At 57.3% G+C, this 16,466-nt stretch overlaps 1 protein-coding gene and 1 long non-coding RNA gene across 4 annotated transcripts; one reads left to right on the top strand and one right to left on the bottom strand.

Annotated features, from left to right (window-relative positions):
• Window positions 1-544: 544 nt before the first annotated feature.
• On the bottom strand, window positions 545-16,466 carry GRK1 (G protein-coupled receptor kinase 1). 2 transcript variants are annotated; one of them, XR_006713693.1, is made up of 8 exons: window positions 15,610-16,466; window positions 14,177-14,304; window positions 11,263-11,420; window positions 10,466-10,549; window positions 7,626-7,750; window positions 5,525-5,726; window positions 1,514-4,468; window positions 545-934 (listed from the first exon to the last, which is right to left on the bottom strand). XR_006713693.1 is itself a non-coding variant. In XM_045482653.1 (7 exons), exons 1-7 carry the CDS (start codon window positions 16,306-16,308, stop codon window positions 4,170-4,172), a joined length of 1,695 nt encoding a protein of 564 aa, XP_045338609.1. In that variant the 5' UTR covers window positions 16,309-16,466; the 3' UTR covers window positions 545-4,169. The 2 variants fall into 2 exon arrangements, 1 of the variants encoding a protein (XP_045338609.1); XM_045482653.1 differs by having other exon boundaries at window positions 545-4,468.
• LOC123600599 lies at window positions 7,052-14,275 on the top strand. Of its 2 annotated transcripts, none has more exons than XR_006713696.1 (3): window positions 7,052-7,129; window positions 8,972-9,032; window positions 13,455-14,275. It is a non-coding gene; the product is annotated as an uncharacterized LOC123600599 (long non-coding RNA). The 2 variants fall into 2 exon arrangements; XR_006713694.1 differs by having other exon boundaries at window positions 13,400-14,275.

Here is a 16,466-nt window from a genome sequence, read left to right as displayed (position 1 = left end):
TGTGTGTCCATGTGCTCAGGAATTCTCAGTCTGACAAGTAGAGACACTGCAAGCAATTTTTATTTTTTAAATATTTTTTAACGTTTATTTATTTTTGAGAGAAAGAGACAGAGCGGGAGAGGAGAGAGAGGGGGAGACACAGACTCGGAAGCAGGCTCCAGACTGCATACTGTCAGCACAGAGCCCGACACAGGGCTCAAACCCGTGAACCTTGAGATCATGACCTGAGCCAAAGTTGGACGCTTAACCCACTGAGCCACCCAGGTGCCCTGCAAGCAATTTTTAAATCTGGTAGTCATAAAGAGGTGAGAATGGAGGTAAATTGTGTATGTGCATGTGTATATCGTGGGTACGTGTGTATCTGCACAGGTGTGTATATGCATGTGTGTGCGCGTGCATGTGTGTGTGCATATGTGTGTATGTATGTATCTGCACAGCTGTGTGTGCATGTATGTGCACATGTGTGTGTATGCATAGATATGTGCTTGTGTATGTGTGTACATGTGTATCTGCACAGGTGGGTGTGCATGTATATGTGCGTGTATGTGTGTGCATGCATGTGTGTGTGTATATGTGTGTTTGCAGAGGTGTCTGTATAGGTGATTTTGAAAAAAAAAAACATAACTAGCGTTCATATTATAATCCAGAATCCATTATGTTTTCCCTTTTTGTCTTTTTCTGCTTGAATAGAAACTGCATTTTTTTTTTACAAAAAGTCGTGCTGAGTCGTTCTGATCCCTGTACCCCCAGGGCCCCTCTGCTGCCTGGCCTCCTTCCATCCTTGGGAAAAACCCAGTGGGTGCCATCTTCACCATGATGTATGTCACACCCCATGACAGTGAGTCTCACCAGGCTGTGGCCAGGGTCACAGATGCCCAAGTGCCAGGCACCCTGCGGCAGGGGTCCAGGCCGGTGTCTGAAGACCCCTTGGCAGCTATGGTGTGGGACAAGAGGAGCAGCAATGAAGGCATCTCTGCAGGGGAACCTCATCGACCTAGTGTGGGCAGCCCCCAAGCCAGAGACAAGCCTGCAGGCTAACTAGATCCCTGACGGCCCCCAAGACCCGTGTCAGGGCCAGCTCCACGGTCCAGGCTGGAGCTGGGGGGAGGGCCTCACGTGTGGGGGACAGCCAGCCCCCTGGGAGGGTGCCAGGTTGGGGGACTGGGACTGGAAGACCACCCACAGCAGAGATCCCCCGAGACTGTGAAGAAACCACCGGCAGGCACTGACCCTTCCCCCGCCCGCCACTGCCGGGACCCCCAGGAGAGCTGGGGGAGGGATGTCCCACAGGAGGTCGCAATTTCCACAGGCACTGGGCGTCCTAAATTAGCGCCTTGAGACCACTGTTCAAGTGTGTGCAGGGTCGCCTGTAGGTAGGGGAGCAGGGGGCAGGGGCACTGAGGCCAGCTTGAGTTTTATGGGCTTAGGAAAGACCTCTTCCGATGACGGAGAGACCGCTGAAGTCACAACTATGCCTGACAGACCTGCTGATTCAGAGGAATTAGTTACTTACACATGAAGCATTTCAGCAACAGGCGCCAGATCACAAACTGGGTAATTTGGGACACGCACTAAAAACAGTATTTGCTGTTCATCTGAAATTCAAATGCATCCGATGTCCTGTGTTTTATCTGACCATCTGGCCATCAGACGCAGGCAAATGGGCCCCCCTGGCAGACGCCAAGGGGCTTCAGGCCAGGCCTCCATCCACACAGCTGCTGGAATCACTCTTTGTTCAGGGCCATGAGAACCTAGAACAGATTAAATGGGTTTATAAAAGCCAGAAACAGGTCCTTGTTGCACCACAAGGTAGTGCAGTGACACATATGGCCATTATTTAGCCCACGTGCACCTTTCTGGAAAACAAAGCAAGACTGGGTGAGGGTGATTTGCCCGCCGACAGCCCCATGTCCCTGGTCCTGGGCGCCTACAGAGATGCTCCAGGTCACACACCAGAAAGCGCTGGGCATCTCTCCAGGCCCTTCCAGAACAGTTTTTGCCTCTGGCGGGCCACATGCACAGCCAGGAGAGAAGGATCTTTCTGGTCCAAGGGTGCTTTAAAGGCAGAGGCTTCATGTCATATGGTCCTCTGAAGCACAGGCTGGATTTTCTCCACCACCTGGCTGGCCTCTGCACGGCCACACACGACACGGCCCTGTGCCAGGCAGGCGTGGGGGCCAGAGTGGCAACCCTCCAGAGCTGTTGGCTGCAGGACCCACTGGTCCCCTGAGGGCAGAGAGCAGAGGACTGCACACGGACTTCTGCAGGCAACAACCCCCCCAGCACTCAGTGTTGACAGTCTGAGGGTAGGAGCACCCCAACACAGGGTTGACAGTCTGAGGGTGGGAGTTACTTGAACACGAGGATGGCAGTCTGAGGGCAGGGATGCCCCAATATACTTGGGATTGACGGTCTGAGAATGGGGGCACCCCCTGAGGGTGGGGGTTCCCCAAACACTCGAGGATGATAGTCTGAGGGCAGGGGCACCCCTGAATACTTGGTGTTGATAGTCTGAGGGCGGGGGTGCCCCAAACACTTGGTGTTGACAGTCTGAGGGTGGCGGTTCCCTGAACACTCAAGGATGACAGATCGAGGGCAGGGGTGCCCCAAACACTTGGTGTTAACAGTCTAAGGGCGGGGGCGCCCCAACACAGGGTTGAGAGTCTGAGGGTGGGGGTTCCCCAAACACTTGAGGATGACAGCCCGAGGGCAGGGGTTCCCCAAACACTCAGGGATGACAGTCTGAGGGCAAGGGGGCCCCTGAACACTTGGTGTTGACAGTCTGAGGGTGGGGGCACCCCAATACTCAGGGTGGACTCTCATGAGGTAGCTGGGAAAGGAAGCAGTGACCCCAGGACATGTGGTAAAACTAGGTAGGACTCCCTCTTTTGCAGTCCCTGGCAGGACCCAACGTCAGCCCCACTTGACAGGTAAATGCTGTGGTGTCTTCTGACACTCCCAGGGGGAGTCTTCCCACATGACCCCCACACGCAATCCGGCATATCACAGCCACGTCATGTGGCTCTCTGCATGGACCAGCATGTGACACCGTGTATGAGTTGCAAGGACTCCGAAGTTATTTCCTAAGGAAAAGTAGACCCTTCTGGAAACTTCAGGCCCTAAATCTCAGCTCCTCCCCAGGGGCTCGGCCCCACCTGAGCCCCCTGGGCAGTCTCAGGTTCCAAGGCCAATGCCACCAAATCCCAGCCCAGGAGTGAATGTCATCTGGAGGCCACTACAAAGACTGTGTTCTTCCAGGCAGGACGCACGTGGGGATTCTTGGGGTTAAAGGTGAAGCTGGAAACACAGACACAGTGAACACGGGGCCACAGGCCAGAAGGAGGGCATACTTGTGCTCATAAGGGTTAGGACCCCAAAACTCCAGTGCTGTTGCCTCTGGGGATTCCGACAGGGTCTGGCCCTAGCCATCAGCCAGAAAACCCCATGTTGCAAGACCAGCCGGCCCCAAGCTTGCCCAGGACGGGAGCACGGGAAAGGGCTTTGCCAGGAGGCAGAGTCCGGTGGTAAGCTGTTGCTTGGGCCGGAGAACGGCACACCCAGATGCCATCGGCTGGAGATGTTCTCAGGACACAGAGAAGCTGAGGGGGAGGCTGCTGCCATCGCCTTCATCCCCAGAGCCCCCGTCCTCCCTCCTCTGGGACACTGGGCCGCAGCCTGGGTGGCGCAAGCCCTGGGAGACTGCGCCCCCAGCGCCTGGCAGATGTCAGCATGTCCAACATGCAGGTGGTGGGTATCTCAGGCCCTGGCAGCAGGCAGGTGGCGGGGGGCACAGTCTGGGCATGAAGGGGGGCACCAGGCCTCTCCACTGGTGTCCGTGAGCCTGCGGGCCATGCTCTGCCAACTCCTGAGCCAACAAGCAGAATGCCTCCCACCTGGGAAGGTGCAGTTAAGGTGCAGGAAACATATACCAAAACGCCAAGCAATGTTTTGCCCGGACGGCTGACCCGGCTGCCGGCGGGGACGTCCACAAGAGCCCTCGAGTTACGCATCGTGGGACGTGCCATCTGAGAACCACGGTTGTGTCTCTGAGTGAAATGGGGCAGAAGAAGCAGACTATTTACGGGCTGGGCTCCTGAGCTGGGCCGGGACATCTGGCCACTCCTTGCCTTTCTCTTGTGGCTCACAGAGGCCTTCTTGCCCCTGCACACCTAGGAAACCAGACACATCCCGGACTTGGATGCGGGGGCTGCCTCCTCCACGGCGACCCCCTTCATGTCATCAGGCATCTGCCCGTCAGAGCGCCAGACGTTCAGCTCCGCGAACACGCCGGTCTCGATCATCTCCTCCTGCCAGGGAATGGGGCAGTTGCCGGTCGCGAACTCCTGGAAGAACTCGGTATCGGCTTTGTCGAAGGCCACGCCCTTGACCGTGGAGAAGGCGCCCACATCCTGGATGTTCTTGGCATAGACTGTCCTGGAGTCTGGGACGAAGGGGGGTGTCAGCATCCCTGTGAGGAGACAGAAAACAGGGATGGGAAATGCCGAAAACAGAAGGAAACGGCCGTGTGCTCAGCGAGCAGGGCTGCCCTTCCAGGGGTGTCCGAAGGCTCAGGACGGATGTCCGGGTGCCGCACAGCACGCTGGGCAGGTGTGAGGGTCTTAGCATCCAGGCAGGATGCGCCTCCTGGGTGCCCATGGCGAAGGAACAGCCTGCTCTGGTCTGTGTCCTCACACCAGTCTCCCAGGGGGCTTCCTTGTCTGCAGGTGCAACACCTCGAACTCAGCACAGTCAGGCTGAGCATCTTGATTTCTTTCCAAAGCCGGCTTGTCTCCCAGCCTGCTCAGGAGCCGAAGTCCTTCAGTCACCAATATACAACACTAGCCACGTGACCCCCGTGGCCGCACCACCCGCCCTTCCCTTCAGTGTGGGCCCCGGGCTGAGCCACCTGCCAGACCGGTGGCGTGGCCTGCAGAACCACCCCCCCCCCCCAGGCCCCAGATCTCCTGGCTCCCATCTTCCCTACACCAGCACCACCATCCAGCCACAGAGCCCCCTCCCTGCAAAAGCGACTCCTCTCCTTTGGGCATCTGACGCTTGGGGCTCCCGTAGGGAGTCGCAGCTCACACGCCCTACCGTAGGCTCGGGGCTGGGGCTGCGTCTGCACACGCTCACCTACACGTGTGTCCCACAAGGGACACCTGACAACACAGACTGACTGAAGGAACGAGGTTCTCCCAAGACAACGGCTTGAGGGATCCTGCCTTGTCTTGAATCAGGGGCTCCTTGAAAGTACAGGGTGTGGAAACCCACAAGCACAGGTGTGGATCTTCAGTTCAAAGGTGGGCAGCACCCCAAGCATCCCACCCAACACCAGCCCAAGAAACCTCTGTGTGGACAGAGAAGTGGGGACGGTGGGTTAGTTGGGGACAGGAGGCCACGGGGCATCTCTGCTGGCATCACTGCAGAGCTCAGGAGGTGCCAACAGGGCAGGCAGAGCAAGCAAGGACCTCCCGCTGGACCTGCCCCCTGCGGCCCCCCAGATCCAAAGGCGAGAGGACAGTACCGGCCTCCAGCTGTCTCCAGTTAATGTCCTTAAAGAGGGGGTTGGCGCGGAGCCCGTCACAGGTCCCGTCTCTGAACCCCAGGCGCTTCTCAGGGTCCTTCTCCAGCAGCGCCTCGCAGAAGTCCTTGCTGGCCTGGCTGAACTTGTCCGAGTACTTGACGGGCTCAGAGAGGACCCTCTGTCTGAGCTCCTTGTTCTCTACCTGCACAGGGGATGCGCCATGTCACGTCAGGCCCCGGAGCCCGTGCAGGCCAGCACACTGCCCAGGAAGACGCCAGCCCAAGGTAATGGCTGACCCTGCGTGTGTGGTCCCCGGGCCCCCCAACAGTGTTGGTCAAGGTTGGGGCGCTCTGGTTGATGCTGCGGTGCCTCTACATAATCATTCCTTACCCACTGCGAAAATGAGAAAGGTAAGAGAAAGAACCAACTTTGCAGACAGAGCTGGCAGGGACCTCCTGACTGGGTGGAAACTGAGGGCGAGTTTGAATCTGCTTTATGGAGTATAGTTTCCACACCACAGGACCCCATTCCCAGTGACCAGGGGGCCCTACGATGACCCCAGATGCACCCTGTGCCCTTTGCAGCCCGTCTTGCCCCCCCCAGCTCAGCAAACGCTGACCGTGTGCTCTCACCACACGTTAGATCCGCCTTCCTAACACTGTGCAGACACAGGCTTACTCTTCATTTGCCATCGCAGGTCTGACGCCCAGCTGGCCACGGGCCGTGGGACACACAGTGGGCCACCGTGGGCCCACTGCACACTCTGTGCCTGACTCGTCAGACTCGCACACACGGAAAACAGGGCCTCTGGTCAGGGCCGTGGGGTCAGTGAGAGCTCTGTGCTGGGGCCCCCACTTTGTGTGGATCCCACAGCACTGGCTCTTCTGCATGGTTGCAATTCAGGAGAGAAAACGAGTTAGTAGCGATCAGGGCGGCCGTGCAGAGCCACAGAGCGGCCGGCTGTGTTAGCTGCGCGAGGACTCTGCTCCTGGAAGACTGGGTGTCTCAGGACCAGGGTGACCTGGGGACGGACACGTTCGGGACCCCGGCAGAAGAAAGTGAAGGGCGTGACCTCCAGGCAGGCACGGGGCCGCCTAAATACTGCTGTTCCCACCAGGCCCTGGAGACGCCTCCTGCCCGCCCTGCCTCCTCAGCCCCGGCTCCCCGCATGCCCAGCGGCCCACCCGCCAGAAGAGGCTGGGTTTTGAGCAGGCGGCGAGGCCCCCAGCTACCATCTTTGGGGGACGCTGCAGTGTTTACAAATGGCAGCAGACTTGCTGGCACCACTTCCCCAACAGCATTTGCTCCTACACGTCTCTGTGACATTTTGGTGATTCTCACAGTATTTCAAACATTTTCATTATTGTTTTATTTGCTATGGTGATCAGTGATCACAACCTGCTAAGCTCCCAGTTAGCTGTAAGTATTTGTTAACTAAGGTACGTGGACTGTTTTGGACGGAAAGCCACTGAACACTCAGCAGCCTGTAGCATGTGGACATGTGACCTTTACACACACTGGGAAACCAGAAAGTTCATTTGATTTGCTTTACTGTGGCATCTGCTGTGTCATGGTGGTCTGAGCTAGACCCCGGGTGTCACTGAGGTGAGCCTGTGTTTGTGGTTTGGGTGGGTTGGGGTAACAGCACCCTGCAGACCCTGGGGCAGACGGTGCAGGAGAGAGCGTGGGGGGCCAGGGGCAGGGCACAGAGACGCGAGGCCCACTGCCCTCTATTCAGAAAGGTTGCAGTGCTGGAGGGGGCGACAGTGAGCTCACTGGTCTACCGTGGAAGGCAGGGGGGGACGAGGCCGCACCCCCATCCCTTTTAGACCAGCTTGGCCCCAGGTGGGCTGAGTGCTGCTCCTGGGGAGGGGAATTGGGGAGGCCCAGGCACGGCTGGTCCTGAGACACGTCTCGGTGTGGGGAGCTCCATGACACGAGGCCACCACGTCCCCTCCCCTGCCCACGAGAAGCCTAGTGCCCAAGATCTGAACAGCACCTCCCCCCGCCACAACCAGGGTCACCGTGGGGCAGCTGCAGGACACCTGCTCCTACGACCCCCACGAGTGGGCCGTCACAGGATGACAGAGTGACCTCCTACCTTCTCCCCGCGGGCGCGGAAGGGTCCTCTCGCCGCGATCATCTCATACAGTGTGACCCCCAGGGCAAAGTAATCCACAGAAAAGTCGTACTCTTCACCCTGCAAGAGCTCAGGGGCCATGAAACCTGCCGGGCAACAGCGCAGACTCAAACTCAGCACGTGGTGGCAATCACTCACTCGGCCCCAGTGGGCACAGAACCGATGTCCCACGTGCACGACCACAGGCTTCACACGCAGACCTTCCCTTCCGGGCTGCATGTGCAACAGCACTCCCGGCCCACGGCCAGTAAGTAATTAGAGCCCCCAGGTGTCACAACCCAAACTCTCTGGACACTGCCAAGTGTCCCCTCCCGGCAGAACTGCCCCTGCTTGAGAACCACTGCCGTCCACATCACGTGAGCTGTGAGGCCCCATCTTCCCTGTGGCACACCACAGCAGATGGGCAGAGTGATGGTCCCTCAGAACCACAGCAGACAGACAGAGAGGTGGTCCCTGAGACCATAGCACACAGACAGTAACAGTCCTCGCTTGCCACTCAGGTACAAGTGTGACCTGTGGGGTGGTGGGTGTGTGTGGTCAGAGATAGGCACTACCAGTTGATTCTGGAAAAGGGCACAAAAGGACAGAGTGAGGCCCAGATGTTCCAAATCCAGATGCCTACCACTGCCCCACCTGTTCCCATGTCAGGTCAGCCACATTTGGGAAGTTGGGGCCACATGGGGGAGCCCCACATTGTGAAGGTCCACATCCCTGAAAGCAAGCTCTGGGCCTCCGCTCCCTACCTGCCACTGTACGGAAGCCAGCCAGCACATGGGAAGGGTGGACAGGCCAGTTTCTGGGACCCACGGTCCACTCCCCGGGGACCAGGGGTCGGTGCTATGATCTAGGTGCAGGTGGCTTCTGTTCCTGACCGCTTCAGACATTCCAAGGGAAGCAAAGCTAATGTGTCTGTTGATTTCCTGTCCCTCCAGGCCCTCAGTATACCATGTTCATGGCCAGGTTCCAATAGGTGGTGTGCTCAGCAAGGCGGCCAAGCTGATGTGACCAGAGATTCACCTGTTCTTGACAGGTTACAGGAGTCAAATCCCACAGACCCTCCGGGACCTGACACCCCTTCACCCCTTTGTAGGTCCTGCTTTTCAGGAACTGAAAAGACTCCAGACTGCTCAAATGCTATAAGAAAGATGTGTTTCACTGGCCACAACTTCTAGGTTGAAACAAGGTCTAGGAGAAAGGCCAGCCAGCCAGGCCACAGGGAGAGGATCAATTTCTGAGCAAACACCCCAGTGGTGCCTCTGCTCTGCTTCCCAACTTGGTCTGGGTGACACATCGTTTTGTATCCCCAGGACCTACGTGGCATCCGGGAAAGAGCAAGCACCAGTGAACATTTGTCACCTGAATGCACAGGTGAGTGAGTGAGTGAGTGAATGAGTGAGTGAGTGGGCAGATGAATGAATGAATGAGTGAACACTCCACTGTCTAGTTACTAATTCTTCCCTGTGTTGACCCAGCCCCGCGTCCATGGGGTCGGAGGGCATGCTCACATCTCCTCCACGCAGGGGTCACAGCCTGCTGACTGCGGCCATAGCAGTCAGGGTGCAGAGTGGCTGCTGGGGAGGACCCAGCAGGCGTCACCCCAAGCTCCACGGTAACCTCTGCTGGGCCTCTTTGTGGGTCACACCCTGCCCCTGCCCCCAAAGGCACAGAAGACAAGACCCTCTGCTCAGAGAAGGGCCGCGGCCACAGGAAAGCCTGCGGGGCCCTCTGCTGGCCGGCGGGGCCCTCTGCTGGCCGGCGGGGCCCTCACACATGGGCCTGGATACCACCAGGGCCTGGAGTCAGACCACTTGGAATCCAGCCTGCGGTGCCTTATTCTCCACAGCCTTCTCTTAACGATTTGAATCACCCCAAAATATGTGGGGTGTTTCCACTCACACACTCACACTCAGGGCTGGAACTTCATAGACTCTGGCCAAGGACCTGGAAAACTCAAGATAGGACCTTCCCTAAACAAAGAGCCACAGGTGAGGACAGACCCACCGTGGCAGCTCCTCTCCAAAGCCAGATCAACCCAGAAGAGGATCTGCTGAGGGTCCCTGGACCTTCCGGGACAGGGTGGGGCAGGGGGCTGACCCTCAGGTGCCCCTGGCCTGCCGGCACTGAGCTCCCCCTGCAGCTTGGGCAGCTGTGCTATGCCCGCCCCGCCCCTGTTCCCCTGTTCCCAGGGTCTCCTGGGTTCTCTGCAGGCCTGGGCTGGGGGACATGGGGGAGCAGCAGAATGTGTTGTGCACTGCACACACATACACACGCGCACACAGTGCACACACACTCATACACAAGCAAACACGGACACACGTGTGCGTGCGCACATACACAGCCGCGAACACACACAGGACGAGGGCAGCCCCCTCCCCTGAGGCCACCCCGCCTGCCTCACACCCTACCCAGGGCTCCCTTGGACAGCGAAGGCCCTGGTCACACTGCGGTGGGGGCTGGGTACCCCTCGGGGCTCTCCCAGGCTGCCCGCCTCGGTGGGGGTGCAGCCGGTGATCCACTGAGCGCAGACCCCCAGGGCTCCAGCCAACATGGTCGGGCTCCCCTCCAGACAAACACATTCCGCTGATGTCCAGAAAGCCACTGAAGGCAGAAGCTTCTATCTCAGAGGGTGTGACACGTCCGGACCAGCAGGCGGGAGGGGTCATCCCTGCGGTGGGTGCAGCTCTCGAGCTACCGGGCGTGCCTGCTGGCCAGGCCCCGTGGTTTTGCTATTCACTATGACAGATGGGGACCCCCACGAACCCCTAGGGCCTCAGCCCCCACCCTCGCCCTCAGGTGCTAACCTGGGGTTCCTGCATAGCCCTTGGTCTTGGTCTGCCCGTCCTTCAGCTCCACGGCCAGCCCAAGGTCAGATATTCGGATATTACCTGAAAGCAAACATGGACTAAGGTCACACGCAGCTCCACAGAACAAAGGCGCCTGGTGTTCCCAAGCCTGCAGGAGCCAAGGGCAGCCTCTGCCCACATGTGCACACACACACAAGGGCACACGTGCGCCCACGGGGGCACACACTCGCAGCACGGGCCCACCCCAGGGCGCCGAGGCCAGACTGCAGGGGCCCCAGCAGATCTGCGGCTGTGAGTGGGGGCACAATCCACCCAAACCCCATTTTGAGAATGCCCACGTTTGCATGACTTGGTGACACAAAGGGAGGATATCTAAGGGACATGAAGGAAACTTAGATCTCAATGTCACTTTCTGATGACAATCCCATAAAAGGCAGAACGAGTGACAGACCGAGGATTTATGATCAGGAACAAAATGTTAACCCTTCACCAAGAGTTCCACAGTTAACTCCTGAGTTAACTCCCTGTAATGCTTGGTGCCTAATTATGTACCAAATTTCAACTAAATCCATCAAAAACTTTAGAGACAATTGTGCAAAATGTGTGAAATGAACAACAAACTTAAGATGCCTTTGGTGCCATTTAAAGTTATAACACTCATCAAAACTGGCCCATCTCCCTACCAATGACCTGTCGGGCCACAGAGGAGAGTCTGGTGAGGGGAGGTCTGGAGGGGAAGTCAGGAGGGAGATACTGAGAAGGGTGAGGGCGGGAGGGGAGGGAGGCCACCTCACCGTCATCATCCAGAAGTACGTTCTCAGGCTTGAGGTCTCGGTAGACGATGCCCCTCTGATGTAGGTGCTCCAGGCCACTGACAATCTGGGCTATGTAGAACACGGCACGCGGCTCCTGGAAGCCAGGGCTCTCCTCGTTCACGTTGTAGATGTGGTATCTGGGGGCAGACCACGCAGATGCCCATGCTTCTCCGGCACAACGTGCCCCCAGTTTCCATAGGAAGTAAGATCTCAGAAAACAGTGAGAGCCTCAAAATCCTGTTTTGTGTCGGCAAAGTCATCATTGTGGGGCCTCGGCACCAGCCCTAAGAGCCTGCAGTGCCACCGCCATGGAGAAGGGCAGACAGAAGAGTGCACGGCTGTCCCTGCCTCCCCCACACTGGCCTGCAAAGCTGGAAATGGACGCCAAAGCCATCTCACCCGTGCCAGCCAAGGGAGGAAGGGCAGAGGGCAGTGAAGGAAGCCTGTATGAGTGGCCTGAGGACTCAATATGGCGCCCCGGCAAGCGTGGCAGCTACCTCACCAAGCCCACGCACACAGACTCCTGGTGGGCCTGCGAGACGGTCTCCTTCCTGCCTCCCCCCTCCCCATCTTTCCACTATCACGTCCTGTGCAGAAGCAAGACCTGATGACCTACCGATAAAAGGAAACAAACTATTTATACCAGATAGCAACCAGGGAGAGGCAGACTCAGAAAACAAGAGAGGAAACCTCACGTGAGCCAGACCATGAGAAAGCCAGGACAACAAAATAAATGGCGTTTACATTGCACTGGTATCATAATATAGTGTAGTGCACAGAGTAGTATAACGTAGTGTAGTGAAGTATAGTACAGAACAGCACGGCATAGAATAACGTAGTGTAACGTAGCGTGGTACAGCATGACGTGTGTAGTATGATGTAGCGTGGGAGAGTTAAGCAAGCATAACGGAGTAATGGAGTATAATGTAGGATGGTGCGGTGTGGTGTGGTATTGTGTAGTGTGGTGTAATACAGTATGGTGTGGTCGTGTACTGTGGAATATGCAGCGTAGTACAGTGTAGCATAGTGTGGCACAGTAGAGTACGGTATGGTGTAACATAGAGTAGTATAGTGGCGTAGAGAGCCGCATGGTGTAGTATGGTGTAGCGTAGTGTAGTGTAGAAGGTGTCGTGTGTAGTGTAGCGTAATACAGAGTAGCATAGTATGGCGTGGCATGTTATGGCACAGTGTGGTATACGGTAGTGTAGCAGAGAATGACATGGCAGTATAGTGTAGTATGGCATGGTGTGGTGCGGGATGGCATAGTGCAATGTAGTATAGGATAATATAGAGCGGTGTAGTATGGCATATTATGGCATGGTGGGGCATAGTGTAGTATAGTATAGTACAGTGAGACGTATCATATCATATAGTAGGTTGTGGTCTAATATACTATGGTATAATATAGTCGAGTATAGCGTAGCACAGTATAATATCATGCAGTGTAGTTCAGTGTCATATAGAATGGTATGGCGTGTATCATACTACCGTGTAGTATGGGACAGTGTAGTATGGTGTAGTCTGGCCTAGTGTGGTTTAGTCTAGGGTAGAGTTGGGTCATTTAGTACGGCACAGTACAGTGTCACGTAGCGTGGTATGTTATGGGAGTCTAGTGCAGCGCAGTCTAGTACGGCATAGTGTCATAGTATGGTGTAGTGTGCTGTAGTGTAGTATGGTGTAGCGTGGTACAATAGCACATAGTGTGGCACGGTGTGGTGTAGTGCAGTACACAGCAGCGTAGTGTGATGCAATACAGTATAGTAGAGCAGCACAGCAAAGTAGAGGACAGTGTGCTATAATATAGTATAGCATAGGGTAGTATGGCATCATATAGTACCGTATAGTAGTACAGTGTGGCATAGTGTGGTAGGGTGTAGCACAGGACAACATAGAGTAGTATAGTGTAGTGCGGGGTACTACGGCATAGCATAGGACAGCATAGTGTAGTATAGTGTAGCACAGGACAGCGTGGTGTAACGTGGTGTAGGATGGTGTAGTAGAGGACGGTGTGGTGTGTCCAGTCCAGTCCCGTGTAGAGCAACAAGCTTAGGACAGTGTGATGTCATACAGTAGAGTGCAGTACAGCACAATGTCATGACCTTCTCTGCGCTTTCAGTCACGTTGCCTGTACTTCCTCTTCCGTGTGGCCTCACACGGGTTCCTTACTCAAGGCTCAGAATCCGCACCCGGGAAATGCGGCCAGCAAACACCTGACGGAGCTTCAGTGGCGACGAATCCAGCAGGAAGAATGAAGGCAGAGGGCTTGCAGGCAACACCAAGAGCGATGGCCCTGTTTGTGTGCCACGTGACTCTCCCGCAGGTGTGTGACAGTATTAACTTACTCCCCACAAGGCCCTGAGAACACTAGTGTTATTCTTTATCCCCATTTTACAGACCAGCATGCTGAGGCAAGAGCGGGCAGGTTGTCCGACTTGCATCTGGGTCTTTCCCCACCGAGGGCCAATGGTCTGACTTCCCACGGGAGCCCAGAGCCAAGCTGTCAGGCCTTCGGCAAGTCCAGGCACCAGACACGCTGAGAGCAAAGCCACAGCTCCTGAAGTTGGCCACGTCGTGTTTCCGTCTCTGCCGCCTTCCCCAAGAGCAGGGCCCTCGCTCACCTTCCGTTCATCTGTCCCCCCAACGAGCGCTTGACCCACGGCACCCGTGCCCCACACCTGCCGCCACACAAACCCCACGTCCACCGGCAACTAGAGACCCGTGGGCCACCTCCCCACAGCCCCGCGTTTCACCGCTTGGAGAGTCGGCAACCAGGGGCCAGAGAGGAGCATGTTGATGGGGGGCAGAACTTCTCCTCGGGTGTTAGCATATTCTGTGCAGATGGGACAGCCCCCAGGGCCCCAGGGCCCCTTCTCCAAGCCTGCCCCCTGCTTACCTCAGGTCGCCTCCGTTCATGATAGTTATCACCAGACAGAGGTCGGTTTTGGTTTCAAATGCATACGCCAGCGAGACTATAAACCTGCTGTGTACCTTTGCTAGAATCTTCTTCTCTACCATAGCACCCTGAAAAACAAGATCTCGAATAAGTACCCAGGTTTAAGCAGGAATGTGATGTCACCATAGAAGCCCAAGCCCCACAAGCCAGAAAACAGAAACAGAGTTACAAACGCATTTGAAGCAGCTTGCGCAACACAAAACAACCACAAGTCACCTACACACGTGTCTCACTCGCCCCATCCCCAGAGACAAAGTCCAGAGGACTCAGGCTTCCTGGAGCCTCCGGGAGGAGGCGGGAGTCAGACAGCCAGCCTTAAAAACGCCAGGTGAGGATCCCGCATGTCTGTGGCTGCCTGTTCGAGGCTTTCCTTCCAGTGCTTCCTTATGTCCAACCGGCTCGCCCCCTGCCACCCTGCCCTCCTCGCCGGGCCCCGGGGCAGCAGACGGCTGGGCACCCACCCTCATCTGTTCATTTTCTATCTTCATTTTCAAACTTCACGATGTGCACTTAGAATGTCTTTTAAAGTTGTATTTGGGCAAGGAAAGCAGAGTTCCTTTTCCAAGGAGGCGCCCTCGATGGTTCAGGAGGCCCCTCTACACCCACGCTGCGTGGGCAGGTTCTGGGTTTGTCCTGCCGAGTGTTAAGTTCAGTGAGGACCCTGAACTTGGGACAGAAGACACCGTCGGGTGAGACCACGCCTGCTTGCTCCCGCAGCCCCAAGTGGGGAGCGCTGGCAAGAAACGCAGTCACCCTTGGTGGCTGCTGTTTACCCCAAAAAGCCGTGTCTGCTCTATGCAGCGGGAGAGGACAGGAACCAAGCGCAACAGGAGATGAGCTCAGCTTTCCCTGTCCTCCCTACAGGGAGTCTGACCCGAGCTGGGAACAGCAGACCCCAAGCGGCAACCCGCCATACCGTTGGCTCACCTGAGCCAGGAAAACATTCTAGTAACTGCCAGCTCTGGCTGGACCCCCCATGTGCTCCGTCAGGGCCCAAGTCAGGGCCCGAAGAGCCCCAGAAAGCCAGATTAATGGGTCAACAGCCTCCCTCCAACACCAGCTCCTATATTTCATGGTGTTGGTGAAAACAAGAAGGCCAGCGGGATGCACGGTGCCGTCCACACCAACAACACAAAATCCTCCTCTGAGGAGGGACCACGGCGACTCGCGTGTGTGTGCAGAGAGCTGGGGCCGGTGGCTCAGAGCGGCCACGCCGAGGCCCGGGCCAGAGGGGGCCTGTGCTCCGCTTGGGGCAAGAAGGCTACCCACAGGGAGGGCCCAGCGTCCCATGTGGGGCTGGACGCGGTCCCAGGTGGCCCCCTGTGGGTCTCGGGGCACTCCCTCCTGCCCGATGTGAGCGGCCGGCTGCCCACCTGGTACCCCTTCCTTTTCTTGAGTCTCTTTTTGTTGAGCTTCTTACACGCATACAACTTGCCGGTGGCCTTCATCTGGCAGGCAGACACCTCCCCGAAGCCGCCTTTCCCCAGGACCCTGAAGTCCAGAAACCAGTCCTCCCCGGTGGGCTGGGCCTCCAGCCACTTCCACTGCAGGAAGCGCTGGAAGTGCAGGCTGTCCAGGTACTCCTGGAAGGGTGCCTGGCTCAGGTACACCAGGGTCTCCTGCAGCAGGGGCCGGAAGAGCCCGTCCCCGCCCGCCACGGGCCCCTCCCGGGCCTGCGTCACGGTCCCCTCGTCCAGGAAGCTGCAGAAGAGCTCGGCCTGGGGGTCCAGGTACGCAGCCAGGATGGCGCGAGCCTTCTGTGGCCGGAGGTCATCATCAGCGGTGTCGTAGTCCTCGATGTCCTTCCAGAGCTCCAGAGCCGGCGCATGCCTCTGGTCGGCCCCCAGGAACTGCTGGAACAGCCGCTTGCCGATGGGCTGCTCTGAGCACACACTCAGGAACGCCAGGTCCAGGCTCTCCCGGAGGCCCTGGCACTTGGACAGCGGGGGCAGCTTCAGCTTGGCCAGGTACTTCCTGTCCCGAGAGGATGGGCCGCTGCTCCCATCAAAGCTGCCCCGGGCAGCGATGAAGGCTGAGTTGGCCACCACCGTCTCCAGGGACCCGAAATCCATCCTGGCGCTGGCCTCCCACCACGTCGGGCACGAGGGGCCTGACCTGCCGCCCTGGGTCCGTGCCCCCTGCCCTCCCCAGATGGCAGGCGTCCCAGCAGGTGCAAGGGTGACTGGAGGCCGTGCCAGGAGCCCAGGGGACCCAGCTGACGCAGCTCTGG

This window comes from Leopardus geoffroyi, chromosome A1, assembly GCF_018350155.1.
Source record: "Leopardus geoffroyi isolate Oge1 chromosome A1, O.geoffroyi_Oge1_pat1.0, whole genome shotgun sequence".
Lineage (NCBI taxonomy): Eukaryota > Metazoa > Chordata > Mammalia > Carnivora > Felidae > Leopardus > Leopardus geoffroyi.
This window is presented reverse-complemented; position numbering and strand designations above follow the sequence as displayed.